General features: G+C 42.5%; 1 protein-coding gene across 2 annotated transcripts in view; it reads left to right on the top strand.

Moving 5' to 3' along the window:
* The window catches only part of ERCC5 (ERCC excision repair 5, endonuclease), a 57,366-nt gene that overhangs the window by 17,928 nt on the left and 21,570 nt on the right, over positions 1–17,868 (top strand). For both annotated transcript variants that reach the window (XM_073664226.1, XM_073664225.1), the window contains exons 3-10: positions 671–846; positions 952–1,073; positions 1,162–1,254; positions 2,532–2,592; positions 2,824–2,967; positions 13,354–13,561; positions 14,825–15,871; positions 17,260–17,501. In XM_073664226.1, coding sequence (XP_073520327.1) covers positions 671–846; positions 952–1,073; positions 1,162–1,254; positions 2,532–2,592; positions 2,824–2,967; positions 13,354–13,561; positions 14,825–15,871; positions 17,260–17,501 — 2,093 coding nt within the window. The remainder of the gene's footprint in view (positions 1–670; positions 847–951; positions 1,074–1,161; positions 1,255–2,531; positions 2,593–2,823; positions 2,968–13,353; positions 13,562–14,824; positions 15,872–17,259; positions 17,502–17,868) is intronic.

Raw genomic sequence — 17,868 nt, 5'->3', positions numbered from 1 at the left:
GGACTTTTTTTTTTTTTTTTTTAAATAGTATGATTACTACAGAATTGTGATTGTGTGTTTTGTTTTGTTTTTGCCAAAATTTTACAAAAAAACCCCCAACAAACTGTGGCATGTTGTTGCAATTTCCTGGCATCTACGGTAATGAACCACAATTGTACTGATTGTGTAATTTTTGTCCAGATCCCATTCACTGCCATCACTGTGTGAAGGATACATTTACACAATCGCATTTTCATGGTCATGAAAAAAATTGAGTTCACGTGGTCAGCACTCAGCAGTGTTCTTCCATTAGGCTCTTCAGATGACCATTTTCATACAGACTTAGTCTGTGTGAAAAAAATGGCAGCATGCGCTAGTGTCTTCATACTTTGGGTAAGATTTGTTTATTCAAGTCTTTTGGTGTGCAAAAAATAAAAATCAGATCCCATTCAGCTTCCGCTTCTTATGGAATTAACATGTAAATTTTCTTAATGGCTGATGTATAAAAACAAATGTCATACAGTGACTTTCTAGATGAAAATCTGACTTTTTTTTTTTTTTTTTTTTTTCTCTTCTTTCACCCAGTTGTGTAAATTTAGCCTAATAAGTATTAAAACTCTCCTTGTTTTCAATCCTTCTGTTCCCTGTGTAATATGGGAATTTGTAGTATTTTCATTAACAATCTCTTAAGATATCAGCATTTGGTTGAATCAAGCAATAAAAGGAGCAAGAGATCGTCATGGGAATACTACGCAGAACGCTCATCTGCTCACTCTATTCCATCGGCTGTGTAAGCTGCTGTTCTTCAGGATCCGGCCCATATTTGTGTTTGACGGAGAAGCGCCGCTCCTAAAGAAACAGACTCTAGTAAGGATCTGCTTTTTTCGTAGTTGCTACAAGAGAACCAAGATTGTTCTCAAATAACTAATCATAATGATCAGAGGTATTGTACTTTTATCTCGGTAAATATAGGCAAAAAGAAGACAGAAGAAAGATACAGCAGCCAGTGAGGCCAAGAAAACCAATGAGAAGTTACTGAAAACCTTCTTAAAAAGACAAGCTATTAAAGCTGCCTTATCGGGGACTAAGCAGAGGTATACGCCAGAAGTGTCAGGCTAAGCCGTGTTTGCATTTATTAATATGGCTACTACAAGTCAATCAGTGGCTCTTCTCTTTTTAAAGTGATGAAGACTATCCAAGCCTCTCACATGTACGGAAAAAGGAAGAAGACGATATTTATGCCCTCCCTCCCTTGGAGGAGAATGAGAGAAATAGGTAAATTGGAATAAATCTTATGTTTATTATCTGTTCCTCATCTGCTACTTCATAAATAATTTCTCTTATAAAACGGGTATTCCTTTCAAGAAGAAGCTATGACCTTTCATAGATAACTTCTAAATCGGATGTCCAAACCCTCATCATCAGTGCTCCGTTTGATTGGAGCAATACTCAAGCATGGCAATACCGCTCAATACATTTTCTGTAGAATTGTTGAAGATAGAGGAATACAGCACTTAGTTATTTCCGAAAATCCCATAGTCAATGAACATGTGCATTTCCGCTCTATTCAATCGCCATTCCCTGCAATTGGGGGGGATTGGGCAAAAGTTCCGCCTGGGGGATTGTGAGGGTCTTGGTGGTCAGAAGTAGATGAATCTACAAGTTATAATCTATAAACCTTTTCTTACTAGGATACCCGATTAATATTGATACATAATACTGAGCTGTTCCTTTTTTTTCATTTTAAACATTTTGGTGATAATTTTGCTGTTTGTCAGGGGTCTCATAGCTGGGACTAGAGAACTAGACACTCAAGTGCCAAGTTTAAAAGGAATGAAGGTCCCACAAGCGCACCACTGCTCCATCCTTTATCTAAGGGGCTGAACCCCAGAGCCCATTCTCTGGATTAGTTGGAGTTCCTGGGGTTCACTATCTTGCAAACTTATTGAAACAACTTTGACTTATAGCTAGGATATGCCCATCAGTATGTGATCTCTGTGGCTCCAACCGTTTGGGTGCTCTGTTGAAAACAAAGGGGTTGTTTCTGTGTGAAACCTCACAGCCCCTTTGGCATTTATCAAGCACTCTTCTACCTTTGCATATCCCTCACCATTTAGTTGTCCTGAGCTGCATCACCAGATCTGGTGCTTATATGAAGATGGATCGGTGTCTGGCATACTATGCGACCGTTCACCAGACAAGGAGAAGCCTGCTGGAATTCTAAAAAGCTCCAGTCCTAAAACAGAAAAAGGGCAAAGCTTTCATCGTTACCTTCCCAACAGTCTGTAGGTGCCCCTAATAAATCGTTATATACAGGTTGACCTTTGATTCACCTGTGTGTTTCTAGATTTTTTTTCTTTTTCTTCTAACTTTCCATCTGTTTGGTTGCGGAGTCTGCAGTCCCATGCAATGCAGATTGGAGAGATTGAATTCTTTCAAGTTTGAAGAAAAATCATGTTTATCTTTTTCCTTAATCCGGTTTCATTAGGCTCTGCTCTGCTTCAGCGCTGTTGAATGGTTATTATCCACTCATATTGTTTCTTTGGTTTTAGTTCCGAAGAGGAAGAAGAAAAGGAATGGGAAGAACGAATGAATCAAAAACGACTACTTCAGGTACTTTTTTTTTTTTTTTTCTTTGATGCATTACTTTATAGTGTTTGAGAATGAGCCAGTGAAGGGGTTACCATATATCTTACACAAATCAAGCCTTATTTGCCTCATTGTAATCGGCCTTGTGCTCTCCACATTCACAGGACACTGCTGGCACTTGTAGTCCTCACTGCAGTGTCCCGTTCTTGCATTTCCCACGCGTTCTGTACTGTAACCCTTATTCTGTATGTATAGGATGAAATCTTGGCTAATCCTAATTCTGTGGACATAGACTCTGAGGACTTTAGCAGCCTGCCTCCGGAGGTAAAGCATGAGATACTGACCGACATGAAGGAGTTTGCAAAACGCAGAAGGACGTTATATGAAGCTATGCCGGAGGTATGTATGTTGGACTCAACGGCCATATACTATACATAAAATACACCATTAGAAAGGATGAAACTCCTATATGCAAGGTGACAGTTTTATAATCTAGCTAGCTATTAGTGAGTAGAAATATAAAAAACCGATGCCTCTACCGTAACGTCACCCCTCCAAAGAAGCCCGACGCGAAACGCTCGTTAGGGGTGTTCTTATGGTCACCAGTCTTGACCCTGGGTAATTATGCCACTCTAGAACTACTTAGAGGTTGATCTCTGCATGCTTTAAGGAGGATCAATGGAAACATGCATGTGATCATTGATGCCTGATCTGGGCTCTGATGTGTTATTGATGGTGTAACAGCATTTAGAATAGACTAGATCGATTACTTGAAACTGTTATTGTCCGGTAGGATTCATTTATCCACATGTGACATACTTGTCTGAGTAAGTGCTTATAACGGTCTCTCATATTTTGTCTTGCCCAGTGGAGTCCTCTTCCAGTTCTTTGAGCCTTATATGCTCACTAATAGCATTGACTGTATACCCCTTTTTTATGTATTGATGATATGAAATTTAAGCATATATCTTTGGTGAATCAATTTTGAATGTTTACCATATAGACACCTGTACCATTGGTCAGATATATTCTGTTATAACATCTCCCCCTGTTTTCGCCCCATTATTATATTAATTTTTTATTTGTCTACTTATTTAATATAATTTATTGAATTTACACATGGCTTTATACACCTAGATTTTCTATGTAGATATTGCTTTTATAATCTAGTCTGTCTCCTAGATTTATGTTCATTTTCAGATCATATTTATTAATTACATGCAACTATTTTATGTGTGAAAGGCAAATAACATATCTGGTCACTTGCATTGAAATATTTTATAACGTGCCACCAGATGGCTCCACTTGCATGTGTATTAGTACTGTCACACTGAGCCGGCTACTGGAACATAATGCATAAAGTGACGATGTCTCAAATGATGTACTTGTATATTGGTAAATCTTCAGGGACTCCTTTTTAATATTGCAGCTCTCACAAAACTGGCGATGTCTAACGGACTTTTTAGTTTACAATTATTGTCTGAAATATATATTGATTATTTAGCCAATCGGTAACAGAATAGATGGAGGCTCCACTGGTCTCAAAGTGAAGGAAGTTGGAGCTTTATCACCTGACATTGGGGCCCCTAGACAGTCATTCCAACAGATGAGCAAGTTTTTCAGCAGCACAGATGATCCATTATGCAATCTTACTCACTAGTCAGACCCTCAGCAGAATTTAAAAGTTCCTGGTTTGATCTGAGTTTACTTTTAAACCGTTAGCGATATGAACATCATGCCAAGGTTGTTATGGAGTGGGCACAGGAGCGGAGTTCTCTCCACATGCAGCAGGTGGTAGCTGTGTTGTACAGCTGACGCCTGCCTACAACTGCTAGGATAAGATATGAGAGAGATGAATCTGATTCTGGCAGTTTAACACCTTTTTAAGGCTACATTTAATAGCAAGTGAAGTAGTGAGACAGAGGGTGGGGGTGGAGGTTGGCATAGAATTGTATATTTCTGCAATCCCCTCCATGACAGCACCTTAGGGAGTTGCCTCCCTATCCTAATTAGGGACAGGAAACACAAGAGGTTAAATAGCCCCTCCCCACAGCCATCCTCAGTGTTTTTCCTGTTCCTAAGGGATGAAGAGGTTATCTGTAGGGTGCTGTGGCTGGCAAGCAGTATCCCCCATGTACATGGAAGCTCGCCTTCCGAGGTCAATCGCTTATGCCTTCCTCCTCTGGCAGCTCCCGCTCTCCGGAGCGGGACCTCACCACTCGCCTGCGCCACAAGGTAGCGCTGGGGATCTCCCATAGCTGCCCAGCCCCGATATTCCTCCGGTCCTCCATTGCGCTCTGCGACAGCGGGTGACGTCATGCGTTCCACCCTGGAGCGCCCCCGGAAGTGACGTCACCCTTGGGCGGGAAATTCAAAATTAAAATTTTTTTCCACCGAAGAGATTTTTTTAGGAACAATGAAGCAGAGGGTGGAATCTTTCATCCCATTGGATGAACAAAGCGCTGGATCACGATCTCTGCCTGTATAGAAGACCCTGATGGGAAGACACCTTAAGGTAGGACAAAATCCCTTTGCCCATTGAAGGTCTAGGTTCCCAAAGATCTGCATCTGCAGAGCCCAGCGCGAACCCAGCCCCAGTAAGTAAATTTGAGTTTGGGGAGATTTCCACTGTCTTGCAGCAGGATCCATATTTAGTCTATTTCCCTCTCTCTGTCCAGGGAGACAAGGAGCCTGCATCAAGAGTGGGGAGAAAAAACTACCGGGCGCAAGTGTGCCATATGTAGCAAGAAGCTCTCTTCTGGCCATAAAAAAAACCTCTGACCGAATTGTACGGAAAAAATTATAAAACAGGAGCAACCTTCCTTGCTGGAAGAAGGGGGATGGTCCGTGAAGAAATTCAATCATCCCTAGCCTCCTTCTCTCAGTCTGGTGGACCGCCTTCTGCTAAAAAGAGAGAGTGCGACCCTAAAGATTCATCGGACTCAGACGCAGATATATTCGTATCCGATGAATGGTTAGAAGAAGGAGAATTAAATATGAGCCAATATTCAGAGGAAGATAATAATTCCTCCATATCTTCAGAAGAGAAGTAATATATTTTTAACAGCCGTAAGAAATACGATGGAAATGGAGGAAGAAAAGAAGACTCGGTCAGTGCAGGATGAAATATTTGGAGGACTAAATTCCAGAAGGAAGTTAGTGTTTCCAATTCATGATAACATTCAAAGTTTGATAACAGACGAATGGGAGTATCCCGAAAAAAGACTGAGTATCCCAGGAAAAATGAAGAACCGGTATCCCTTAGATGAAGACTTTGCAAAATACTGGACTGAAATTCCAAAGGTGGATATACAAGTGGCAAGAGTAGAGTAAAAGACGACACTACCTTTCAAGGATTCATCTCAGTTTAGAGATCCGATGGACCGGAAATCGGACAGCTTATTAAGAAAATCCTGGGAAACATCCTCAACTTTATTGAATACGAACATCGTATCAACTTGTGTGGCAAGGTCTGTTTTTCGCTGGTTACAACAGCTGGAGGAACATATTGCCAAGAGTACCCCGAGAGAAGAGCTGCTAGCTGCATTACCTTTGCTGAAAAAGTCTACAGGGTTCCTAGCTGATGCTTCGGCAGAATCGGTTAGGATGGCAGCAAGATCTCTGGTCTTATCCAATTCGGCGAGAAGAGCACTATGGTTGAAGATGTGGAGCGGGGATAGTACTTCTAAATCTAAGCTTTGTACTATTCCTTCTAAAGGAGCATATTTATTTGGTGAAGCCCTGGATGAGCTGTTAGAGAAAGCTTCGGATAAAAAGAAGTCTCTACCGGAGCCAGAAGTTCTTAAAAGGAGATCCTTTCATCCATCACAGGCTCAGAACCTGCAGTATGGAGGGAAAGGAAAATCAGGTCACTGGAGTTATCCGAAAGGGGGAAGAGGAAAGAACATCTGCCAAAACCAACGACCGGAAAGGCCATGACTCCGTGCATGTAGCAGGCAGAATTGCTCCCTTTCTTCCACAGTGGCATCAAATATCCTCAGGCCAGAGAATTCTACAAACTGTTAGAGTGGGAGCAGAAGTAGTTTTCTTCACATCCTCCTCAGAGACTAGAGATAACATCTCTATCGGCCCCAAATCTGCAAAGTATCCTACTAGCAGGTCTTCAAGATCTACAAGAATCCCGGGTGGTATCACCAGTACCTCGCGTGGAACAGGGAAAAGGTCATTACTATCGACATTTCCTCATAAAAAAGCCCTCAGGGGCCTTCATAAGGGTATGTGCACACGATGCAGAAATGCTCAGGATTTTTTCCTGAGCGTTTCTGCATCTCTCTGGCAGGAAAAAAACGCATGCGGATTGTACATGCGGTTTCCTGCCAGGGACATGCGGAAATGAAGCGGTCTTCACTTTCATTTCCGCATGCGGGTTGACAAGCGCTTCCCAAGCGATTTTAGCATCACTTGGAAAGTGCTTGTCAACTTTACAGTATATAAATCCATGCAAACGGCATGGATTTATATAGTGTGTGATGTCAAAAAATAAAAAATAAATCTATACGTTACCATCTGATGGCCCCCGGTGCCCTGCTTCATCGGTCCCGGCTGCCGGCAGTGAAGACTGTAGGACCTTCCGACGTCAGCGTCACGTGACCCGTCACATGACTGACGTCAGCGAAGGTCCTTCATTCAACCGCGAAGTGCGCGGGAAGCCGGCAGGACGCAGCGCGGGCCGTCAGAAGGTGAGAATATATATATTTTTTATTTTATTCTTTTTTTTTTTAATGGTACCTGGGTCTGGATGAGAGTCCTCTCCTCCACACCCGGGTACCATCCGCACATTAGACCGCATGAAAAGCGCATCAACATATACAGTGATGCGGATTCCATGCGGTCTAATGCAAGTCAATGGCGGCAAAAGAGCAACGTTTCCGCAAAATTAATTGACATGCTGCGGATTATTGACCGCAGCGTTTACGCTGCGGAAAAATCCGCATCATGGGCACAGCACATGCGGATTTCCATTGGGGAACATTGCTGCCCTTCTACCATGCGTTTTTCATGCGTTTCCGTGGCGTTTACGCAACTGCAAAAACGCCGCGGAAACGCATGAAAAATGCATCGTGTGAACTCAGCCTAAGGCTAAGTGCCCACGATGCAGAAATGCTGCATATTTTCTACGCTTCTCCCTGGCAGGAAAAAACGCATGCGGATTTTACATGTGTTTTTCCCGCCAGGTAGAAGCGTTTGTAAAGCGTCTTTGCATGCATTTCCGCATGCGGGTTATCAAGCGCTTTTCCAAGCGATTTTAGCATCACTTGGAGAAGTGCTTGACAACTTGTTCACACTATATATATATATATATATATATATATATAAATACATGCAACCGGCATGGATTTATAGTAGTGTGACCAAGTTAGTTAAAAAAAAGAATAAGAATAGTGAAAAATAAAAAAAATAAAGTTTATACTCTCCTTCCGATGTCTTCCCGGTGTTTTGTCTGCTCTGTCCGGTGTCTTGCACCGCTTGCGGGGGTGTGAAGGACCTGCAGTGATGTCACTGAGCCATGTGATGGGTCACATGACTCAGTGACGTCATGGCAGGTCCTTCACATCAACGCGAACATTGCTAGACACCGGATGGAGCAGACAAAACACCGGGAGGACATCGGATGGTGAGTATAAACTTTATTTTTTATTTTAAATTCTTTTTTACAGTTTCTATGGTACCCAGGTCTGGATGAGAGTCTTCTCTCATCCAGACTTGGGTACCATCCGCACATTGAACCATGTGATATCCGCATGTGCAAATGCAGTGATGCGGATGTTACGCGGTCCAATGCTAGTCAATGGCGGCGATTACGCTGCATGTCCGCAAAATTAATGGACATGCTGCGGATTTTTGAGCGCAGCATAAACGCTGCGGAAAAATCCGCAACATGGGCATTGAAAGTGCGGCTTGTCATTGGGGACCATGGGGGGCGGATTACCAAGAGTTTCCCAAGCGTTTATGCTGCGGAAATTCCGCAGCATAAACACTTGTAAAACGCTACGTGGGCACCCAGCCTAGTAGTTGTGAATCTAAAACGATTGAATCATGTCAGAAGATTCAAAATGGGATCTAGAAGATCCACAGTTCGTTTAATAGGCAAAGGGTTCGTTATGGCAACTATAGACCTGCAAGAGGCGTATTATCACATGCCTATACATCCATCTTACCAGAAGTTTCTAAAGTTTGCAGTCAAACGGGCGAAATATAATGCATTTCCAATTCAACGTCCTGCCCTTTGGGATTTCGTCAGCCCCCCGACTTTTCACAAAGCTCATGGCGGAGGTGGTAGCATAAGGAATCGGGGTATCTTGATCATCCCCTACCTAGACGATTTCCTGGTAATGGCCTCCTCGGTTCCTCAACTCAAACAAAATCTTCAGTCTACCCTCCACATCTTGAAATCTTTGGGTTGGCTGGTGAACCAAGAAAAATTGGATCTAATCCCATCCACTAGATGGGGGAATGGAGCCTGAACATGGACGAATTCCATATGCTTGCGGAAAGATGGGGTTATCCGGAGGTGGACCTATCTGCAAATCAACGAAATGCAAAAGTGAGACTATTCTTCTCCATGGATCCAAAAGACGCTTCCGTAGCGGATAGACTTTCGCCCATCTTTGGGAAGCCAATCTCGCCTATGCATTTCCGCCGATCCCATTACTGCCGAGAGTTCTACAAAAGTTCAGAGCAGAACAAATCAAGACAATCCTCATGGCTCCAAATTGGCCAAAGAGAGGATGGTTTGGGACTCTGAACAGCCTAAAGATAGTCCACACCATACTACATCAGGGCCCGATCATCCATCCGGACCCTCAGAGCCCAAGTCTAGCGGCCTAGCTTCTGAAGCCTCAATCTTAATTGTCAGAGGCCTAGCAGAAGGGGTGATCCAGATCCTCCAGAAAAGCAGGAAGCTGGTCACTAATTCTGTATATACTAAGATCTGAAAGACTTTTGGGTTATGGTACGGGGCTCATCCACCAGACCCTTTCCATCTGAATATAGGCAAAATTCTGGATTTCCTACAGGAAGGCCTGTCAAAGGGACTGTCCAAATACCCTCAGTTCAGATATCAGCCCTGAGTTCTTACTTTGATAAAGATCTAGCAAACCACAGATGGGTTAAAAGATTCATGACAGCCTCCTCCAGAATAGATCCTACAAAAGCTAAAACAGTCCCTTCCTGGGATCTTAACATGGTACTTAAAGACCTTACTATGCAAATCTTTGAACCAATCAGAGATACAAATGGATAAATTGTCATGGAAATCTGCATTTCTGGTAGCCATAATGGCTAGGAGAATAGGCGAGATCCAAGTACTGTCCATCAGAGAACCCTATCTGAAAATTTCAGAAGATAGGATAATTTTCCAGCTGGAACCTTGAAGTTGTAACAGATTTTCATAGATCCCAACCTATAATCCTCCCTTCTTTTTGTCAAAATCCTTCTGACAGTGGAGAAGAAGTTTTCCATACCCTGGATGTCAGAAGGATTATTCTGCATTACTTACAGCAAACCCAGACATGGAGGAAAGATCAAGATCTTTGTCCAATATGGTGGTCCCAACAAAGGGAAGAAGATATCCAAAAATACACTGGCAAATTGGATTAAGAAAACTATCTGTGAAGCATACAAGACTCAGGGGTTAACTCCTCCAGAGTCATTAAAGGCACATTTTACCAGAGCGATGTCTGTCTCCTGGGCGGAGAGCGAGTGCATCAGTCAAGCAGATCTGCAGAGCGACGACATGGTCATCAGTCCATACCTTTGCAAAACATCATTTAGATTTAGCGGGTAATGGGGATCTAGCCTTTGGAAGAAAAATCCTTCAAGTTGTTGTCCCTCCCTAAAACCTTATTCTTTGGTACTACTCCTAAGGTGCTGTCATGGAGGGGATTGGAGAAAATAGAATTAGACTTACCGGTAATTCGGTTTCTAAGACCCTCCATGACAACACTGGAAGTTCCCGCCCTTGTTGTTTTCGTTCTTATTTTAATTACACCAAGTAATTTCATTATTTGAAGCATTCATACTGTGTGGTCCTTAAGAAAAACACTGAGGATGGCTGTGCGGAGGGGCTATTTAACCTCTTGTGTTTCCTGTCCCTAATTGGGATGGGGAGGCAACCTCCTAAAGTGCTGTCATGGAGTGTCTTAGAAACCGAATTACCGGTATTTTCTTAAAAGTTCAGTGCGAATAGAACACAAAATTCCCTTTGGTGTGGCGCACTAGCACCCTTCTTAAACCAACATTTTAGCATGTAATTTATAGTCTCTGCAAATGTCAGACAAAAGTTAAAGTATAAAAATACGTTCTAGTAATTTTTTAAACTTACTAGGATGATATGGAGCGGGCCCAGGAGCGGAGCGTGCCACAAATATACAGCTGAAACTTGCCTGCGTCTGCTGGGATTAGAGATAGATGAAAGGCTACGTGTACACTGTTTTTAGACTACAATATAACTTCAGTAATCTTTCTCAATGTATACTGTAATGTCATAAACTGGCCCCAATTCACCAGGTGGAAGGGTGTTCTTTTGTTCTCTGTCCATTGTGCAAATGCATAATGTTTACTTAAAGGGTACCTGTCACCAGAAAAAAAAACGCTATTCACCTGCAGATATGGGGTCAATCTGCAGGTTAGTAGGGTTGTTATGCTGCCTGGTGCCTGCACTTATCCGAACACTGTGGGGAGAAAATGAATTTTATTCCTCCCTGGCAGCGTTCCGGTCGTAGTCATGGAGGCAGTGCTGGCGTGGCTTCAGTTTTTTTAACTGTATAGGAAAGTGCAGCAAACTTTACAGGGGGCCACTGCATGGGTATATGTTTTACATTGGGTCCTAATAGTGGACAGTTTTCTTGCATTTTTGCGCTTTTTTATTCCAGGGTGCAGCCAGGCCCATCAGTGCTGGCATTGTAAACTGGGGTGTCTGTTCCCATGGGGTGCACTTGGATAATACTGGGCAGCCCGCCTAATCTAATAGCATAGGCGCAACAAAAAGGCTGTAAGCCAGATGCTGTGCACTACCCAAGTGTGAACAGCTCTTTATACAAGCTTTTTTATGTGCAATTCAAATACTAAAAAGTCACCCCCTCCATGAAATGGTAGGTTGAGTGATTGTCTCATCAGTATTTTGCACCTGTGTAGCCGCACCCTTTATGTGGCGTTTGCTGCACCCTTTATGTGGCGTTTGCTGCACCCTTTATGTGGCGTTTGCTGCACCCGTTCTGAGATTTGAGCAGGTAAACACTGCTGACCTTTTTTTGCTGTGGTTTTTCTTGAACCTATTCATATATTGGAGGGGGGGAAAGAAAAGCAATAGGGAAAAATTTGGTGATCCTGGTTAAATGTTCCTGGCCTTCCGTCTGGAGTGTTGCGGAATAGAATGTGGAAATTGATGGTACCAGGCTAAAATGCCCCAATATTATCTAGTAATGGACAAAACAAGTCAAGGGTCATAATGATCAGAGCCAGCTCATGAGTGTATTAGACCTGGTGTGTGTGTGGGTGTATAATATATATACTCATTTAACTAAGAAATGCTATAAAATTAATCGGCACAGAATTATGGACACAAAAATAGATATATAGTGTTTTTGTTTATTCACTTGACCAGAACCAAATGTGCCATTTCCCTTTTCTCTGCCCAGTTGTTCTATGATCTGGCGTCGTGCACTTGAACATTTCACCTTTGCCCCTCAGACTCGTGTGTCTCGCGTGTTTACGCTGCGGCTGTACATGGGGAATATACACAGCTTGCGTCCTGGATCAGGAGTATCCGTAGAACTAGTTTTTGTTTGGTAGATATAGACATTGATAAGCTGGATGGAAACCAAAATGTCAACCCGTCTGTTCTGATGGATTGTTGCTTGATTCTCCTTGAACCATTTTAGTTTATTTTTAGAAATCTGAAATTGCTGTAGAACTGTATGGACGTTTGGCAGCTGATCTGATGAAAAGCCTATTAAACAAGATATTTTTATGCTTTCAATAAGGATGTCCTTGAAGGATTTTATTCAGACTAACCTTTTACACTAGAGCCTTGTTCACACTGTGGTTTTAGTGTGTTTTTTTTTTTTTTTTTTTTTTAAAGGGTTGTTTGATGTTTCTTCAGGAGCGCACCGCTCCCCTGCCTCCCGGCTTGCTGGTGGCAGTGCTCTCTTAAAGACTGACAATTCAGACCAGTGGTATCGTTGTGCTGCCGGATGGAAATGTTCACTCTCCCATGTACTAACCAGACACAGCCTTGTTTATGCAGCTTTGAAAAAGCGCAGTGACCCTAAAGCTGGCAGAATTCACCCATCTAGTTAGCTTAAGAGTAGCGCTCACATACTCTGCACCAGTGTTCCACAATGCTAGTCCTCAAGAGCTACCATCAGGTCATGTTTTCACGATCTCCTTAGTATGGCACAGAAGATGGAATTATCACCTGGGCAATACTAAGGAAATCCTGAAAAATGATCTGTTGGGGAACACTGCTCTATAGCATAGACTGCAGAGGTGGTCGGTAACTAAGACAATGAGCACTGCACAATAAAAACTAAAAATTCCTCTGAGGATTTTACACAATGAGAGAATTCCTTTTAGGGAAATAAATCCTAGAAGTAAATGATTAGGTGCAGTATTTGGATAAATTTCTGGTTTGGTTCAAAAATGCTTAATAGATGAATATTCTGTTCAGTATCCGTAATGTTTTATCTCAAAGTAGTATTTTGTACGGTCTGTGAGCAATCTTCACCTTTTGCCATGGTGTCGCTTTTTCTGCCTTCTTTTCAGGACTCCAGTGATTTCTCCCAGTATCAGCTGAAAGGATTGCTGAAAAAAAATAACTTGAACAAGTGCCTCGATGATGTGCGGAAAGAGATGAACCAGCAGTGCACGGGGGAGGTCCGCGCTCAGTTTGAAACAGAAGGTGGATTTATGAAAGAGGTTGAAACGCGCCGTCTGGTCTCGGAGGACACGTCTCATTATATTCTAATTAAAGGTATAAGTACACAGGGCAGCAAGTGCTTGAAATGCGCTGTGCCAGCTGCACCACATCAGATTGTAGGCAGTGAAATTCTCTGCATTACTGCACAGACCTAATTAATATTATAAACCTTATGTTTGTCTTCAACGTTCAAATGATCAGATTCTATTATTAATTTTAGCACTGTTGATGTTGTTTTAAAGCATTACATTTGATTTTAATAGTGAAAGTCGAAATGCTTTTATTGATTTTCATAAACCTTTGAAAATGCGTCTGCCGCTCCTTGCACATGGCTGGTGTCGGTCAGTCATCTGGTGCTGCAGAAGAAATGATGTATTGCATGGCGATCATTCAGGTGAATGGCTGCCTTTGTAATACAAGGATGGCTCAAGTTTGCCAGAATGAGAACCATTTTTTTACAGAGAAACTGCCCATTTTGTCTCCGAGCTGGAGACCTTTATGATATCCATATGCCCAATATGAAGGTATTGTCTTTGAAGCTACTCTTCTAGAGTGATTGGCCACCAAAACATTTTCAGGTTAAAATTAGAAGGTGGAAAAAAAAATATATATATTCACCCGCCGGACTCCTGCCACTGCCCAGGTGCCCTGCCAGTGTCCTCATTTATTCTTCCAGTGGGGGACATGTGCCGACTGCAGTCAATCAGTAGACTGCAGCCATGACCTTCTGTAGGGGAAGGAGCTAAGAAACCATTTTTCCAGCTTTGACAGAACGGTTTGGCTTAGAGAATCAGTCTGCAGGTTTTATTATGTATTCTGAGAGCAACATAATGTAGTCACTGAGCGCCTGATTGCAGATATGTGCCACTTACTGGGCTGTGTGTTGTAGTTTCCATACAATGAGTGTTTTATCAGCAGGAGATTAACACTACATGACTACTTCTCACGTGCAGAGCAGTCAGTCTAACCTATGTAACCCCACCCCCACCACTGATTAGCAGCTTGCTGACAATGCACACTGTACTCTGGAAGCTGCCAATCAGATGTGTGGGCGGGGTTACACATAGCTCAGCATTCTGAACACTGTTAATTACAACAAAGAAAAGAAAATGCATTCTATCAAAACTGCACCAAGCAGTCCAGTAAATGATATAGGAAGCAAGGAATACCGGTGGGTGGGGCGGTCAGTAGGTAAGTTTGTGCAATAAAATATTGTAGTGGACAAACCCTTTTAATCTTAGTAACTCTAGTTATTTTTATCTGTAATTGCATAGAAATATTTTTACCATATTTTTTTTTTTTTTTTTTTCTCTCTAGAAGTTCAGTCAAAAACAGACGATAAGAAAGATAAAATGCCTGAGGAAGCAATACCCTCTAGTTCTAGTGATACGCCAAAAACCTACCTTGATATGAAGCTAGCTTCTGCTCATAAACCTAAGAAGGCAAAGGATGATGTTCCAGATGAGGCACCACCATCCCCAAGAACATTTCTTGCTATACAAGAAGCAATGATGGAAAGCAACTCTGATGAGGAACTCCATGTCAGTGGGATAACTCATAGCTCTGATAATTCATCTGAGTCTGGTGGGGCCATAGATGGCAGTGTCTCACCGAGGACATTGAAAGCAATTCAGGAGGTTATTGCTGAAGATGAAATGGGCTTGAGCAGGAAAAGGCATGTTGAGAAAAATGAGGTCAAGGTGGAGCAACCTAAAGCCAAGGTTCTGGTAGTTAGTAGCTCAGATGAGGAAGTTGAACCCTTCGTTATTGAGAATGAAGAAAAAACTCCCCCTGGTAGATCTCAAGCAAGCACTGGGCTATTCAGGTCTACAGGTGGCAATGGTGAATCTATAATCCATAATTTGGTTTCTATCACAAACCTGGATCGGCTACGTCACAAGCAAAATGTAACCAAAGTAGACGAGAAAAAGCCGATTGTGCACGAGGCTAAGCGAAATCTATTCCAATCACCGGATACACATGCATCCAGCAATATTAACAAACCGGCCTCTTTACAACCTTCGCTTCAGAGCAGTAATTCATCTCCATGGAGTATTACTCCTGTTTTTTACGGTTTATTGGAGATTCCAAGGCTTGATCCCAGCAAGAGGTCTTTACCATTCAATATTTTAGCTTCTTCATCACGATCAGTGCCAGATTTTCCTGTATTATTGCCTGAAGACCAGGGGCAGGAAGTCTTACAGCCACCACAGCAGAAGGCCACTGGTGAGGAGAAGGCTTGTTGTCAAGAAGCATCTTCAGCCAATGTTCCTGATGTAGAATATGTCCCCATGACTCCAGAAAGCATACCCATAATTGATGAAGAATCGGACAGGGATAAAGAAATGGATTCAGACTCTAATAGTAAGTGCCTTTCATGTGACCTATGTTATGTATTGTTCCAGTGGCTGCTATTTATTAGCTCAACCTCAATTTTTTTTTTCCTTATATTGTTTTTTAAACCTTGATAGGTTTGTTTAGTTTCCCACTATGGGACTTAAAGGGGTTGTCCAGTCTAAATTGGTAAGTCTGCAGTCAGTGTGTGTGCCAATCCTCGCAGCACACAGCGACTGCAGACTTATCTATTTAGGTCGGACAACCCCTTTAAACCTGCAGTCGTCTGATTGCTTGTACTATACACCTCATTGCTGTAAACCCTTGAAAATCATGGTCTCTTTTGAACATACGAGCTGGGTTTCAACAGAGCTCCATGATGGCACACCCTGGAGTCTTCAACAGACTCCTGGACACCATGGCAACCTATACTCACCCCGAGATTACGTCACAGGGCCGTAGATGGGCACATAGAATGACATGTTCCCCCATGCCTACGCGCTGTTAATGCCGCTATCACAACAGTTGCAGGCGGAGCTTGGCTACACACGCGGCTGTCAGAGGCCGATCCTGGCTGTGACGAGCAGCCATTATATGCCAGGTATAGGGCGGGTTCAGCCTTTTGAGCCCATTCCATACACCTGTTAACTTGTGAGGTACATGCATGGTGGATTTCAGGAAGGGGTTAATGTCGCCCATAATTTATACAATTCAATTAAAAAATAAACTGAAATCTTTTCAGGTGGACAAAGGGAAATAAAGACCTTAATCTGATTGCACAAACATGCACTTCGTTGACCTAATACTTTGTTGCAGTACCCCTTGAACAGTAGTCAGTCTTTTTAGGTAGGAGTCTATCAGCATGGCATTCAGTGCCTTGAAAAAGTATTCATACGCCGTGAACGTGTTCACGTTACACCCACAAACTTATAGAGGTTGTCCAGTACTTTTACATTGATGGCCTATCCTTTAGATTAGCTGGGGTCCAACATCCGGCACCCCCGCCGATCAGCTGTTGTTGGTGTCAGGGGCGGCAGGAACTACCTACTTGTAGTGGCTGTTGCAGGGTACTACACATCCACCTCCTGTTGATTTAAATAGGTGGGTGTGCAGTACCATGCCCCCATCAATGTAAAAGTTGTGGACAACCTCTTTAAATGATTAAGATTGTATATGATATACCAACACAAGTATTTGTGAAGTGTAAAGGAAATGATGAAGCATGGTTAAAATATAAATCTGAAAAAGTATTATTCTGTCTTCCAGTGATCATATATTGTTTTTCAATTTGTCACCTATCCTGTTGATAATGTTTATGGAATAATCCTTTTACCGAAAAGCATCAAGTTCGGAGGTGCCTCTAACATGTGTACAGTTATCTGTACAGTACTTTCAGATGTTCTTCTTCTTTTTCCTAGGCAGCTTCATTGAAGTAGGACATTTGGAGGACCGTAATTCCCAGCTAGGACAAGCCGCTGAGTCTCTGAAGGATACAGTAAAAGGAGAAGCATATGATTTGGCTGAGACAGCGTCCACCTCTACTACACAGTTAGAAACTTCCTTCAGAGAAGATGAGCAGGCGGACGTCCAGAGCGCGGCCCTGCAGCAAAATGAGGAGCCGGAAGATGCAGAACCCAACGAATGGCAGGACCTAAGTATGGTAATGATATTGACTGCTTTCATCTTGTCTTTGATTGTAGGTGAAGTATGACAATGAAGACAGTCTTGTCAGTCTACTACGTCTGAGTGTCCATCTCCAGTGGGCCTATATGCCTGAAAATTATGGCTTGTTCACTCTGTTGGTACCATTTTAGTTTGGCGCTGTCAGCGAATACGCCCAAATCCCTTTTTGTGGAGGGTTTGGATGTAAGCTTCGACAGGACCAGTGAACGGTTGCAAAAATTCAGTGTGAAAGCACCCTTAGAGACATGTATGTATGTGTTTGATCTCTTCATGTTCCAAAAGTTAAGAAACTGTATTAAAATAAAACCTAATACTGATAACTCCCTCAATGATATTGCTATGGT

Source organism: Phyllobates terribilis, unplaced genomic scaffold (assembly GCF_046119375.1).
Source record: "Phyllobates terribilis strain yellow unplaced genomic scaffold, ASM4611937v1 Scaffold_2__4_contigs__length_985480577, whole genome shotgun sequence".
In the NCBI taxonomy this organism is placed as follows: Eukaryota; Metazoa; Chordata; class Amphibia; order Anura; family Dendrobatidae; genus Phyllobates; species Phyllobates terribilis.
The sequence above is the reverse complement of the archived record's forward strand: the minus strand, read 5'-3'. Positions and strand labels throughout refer to the sequence as shown.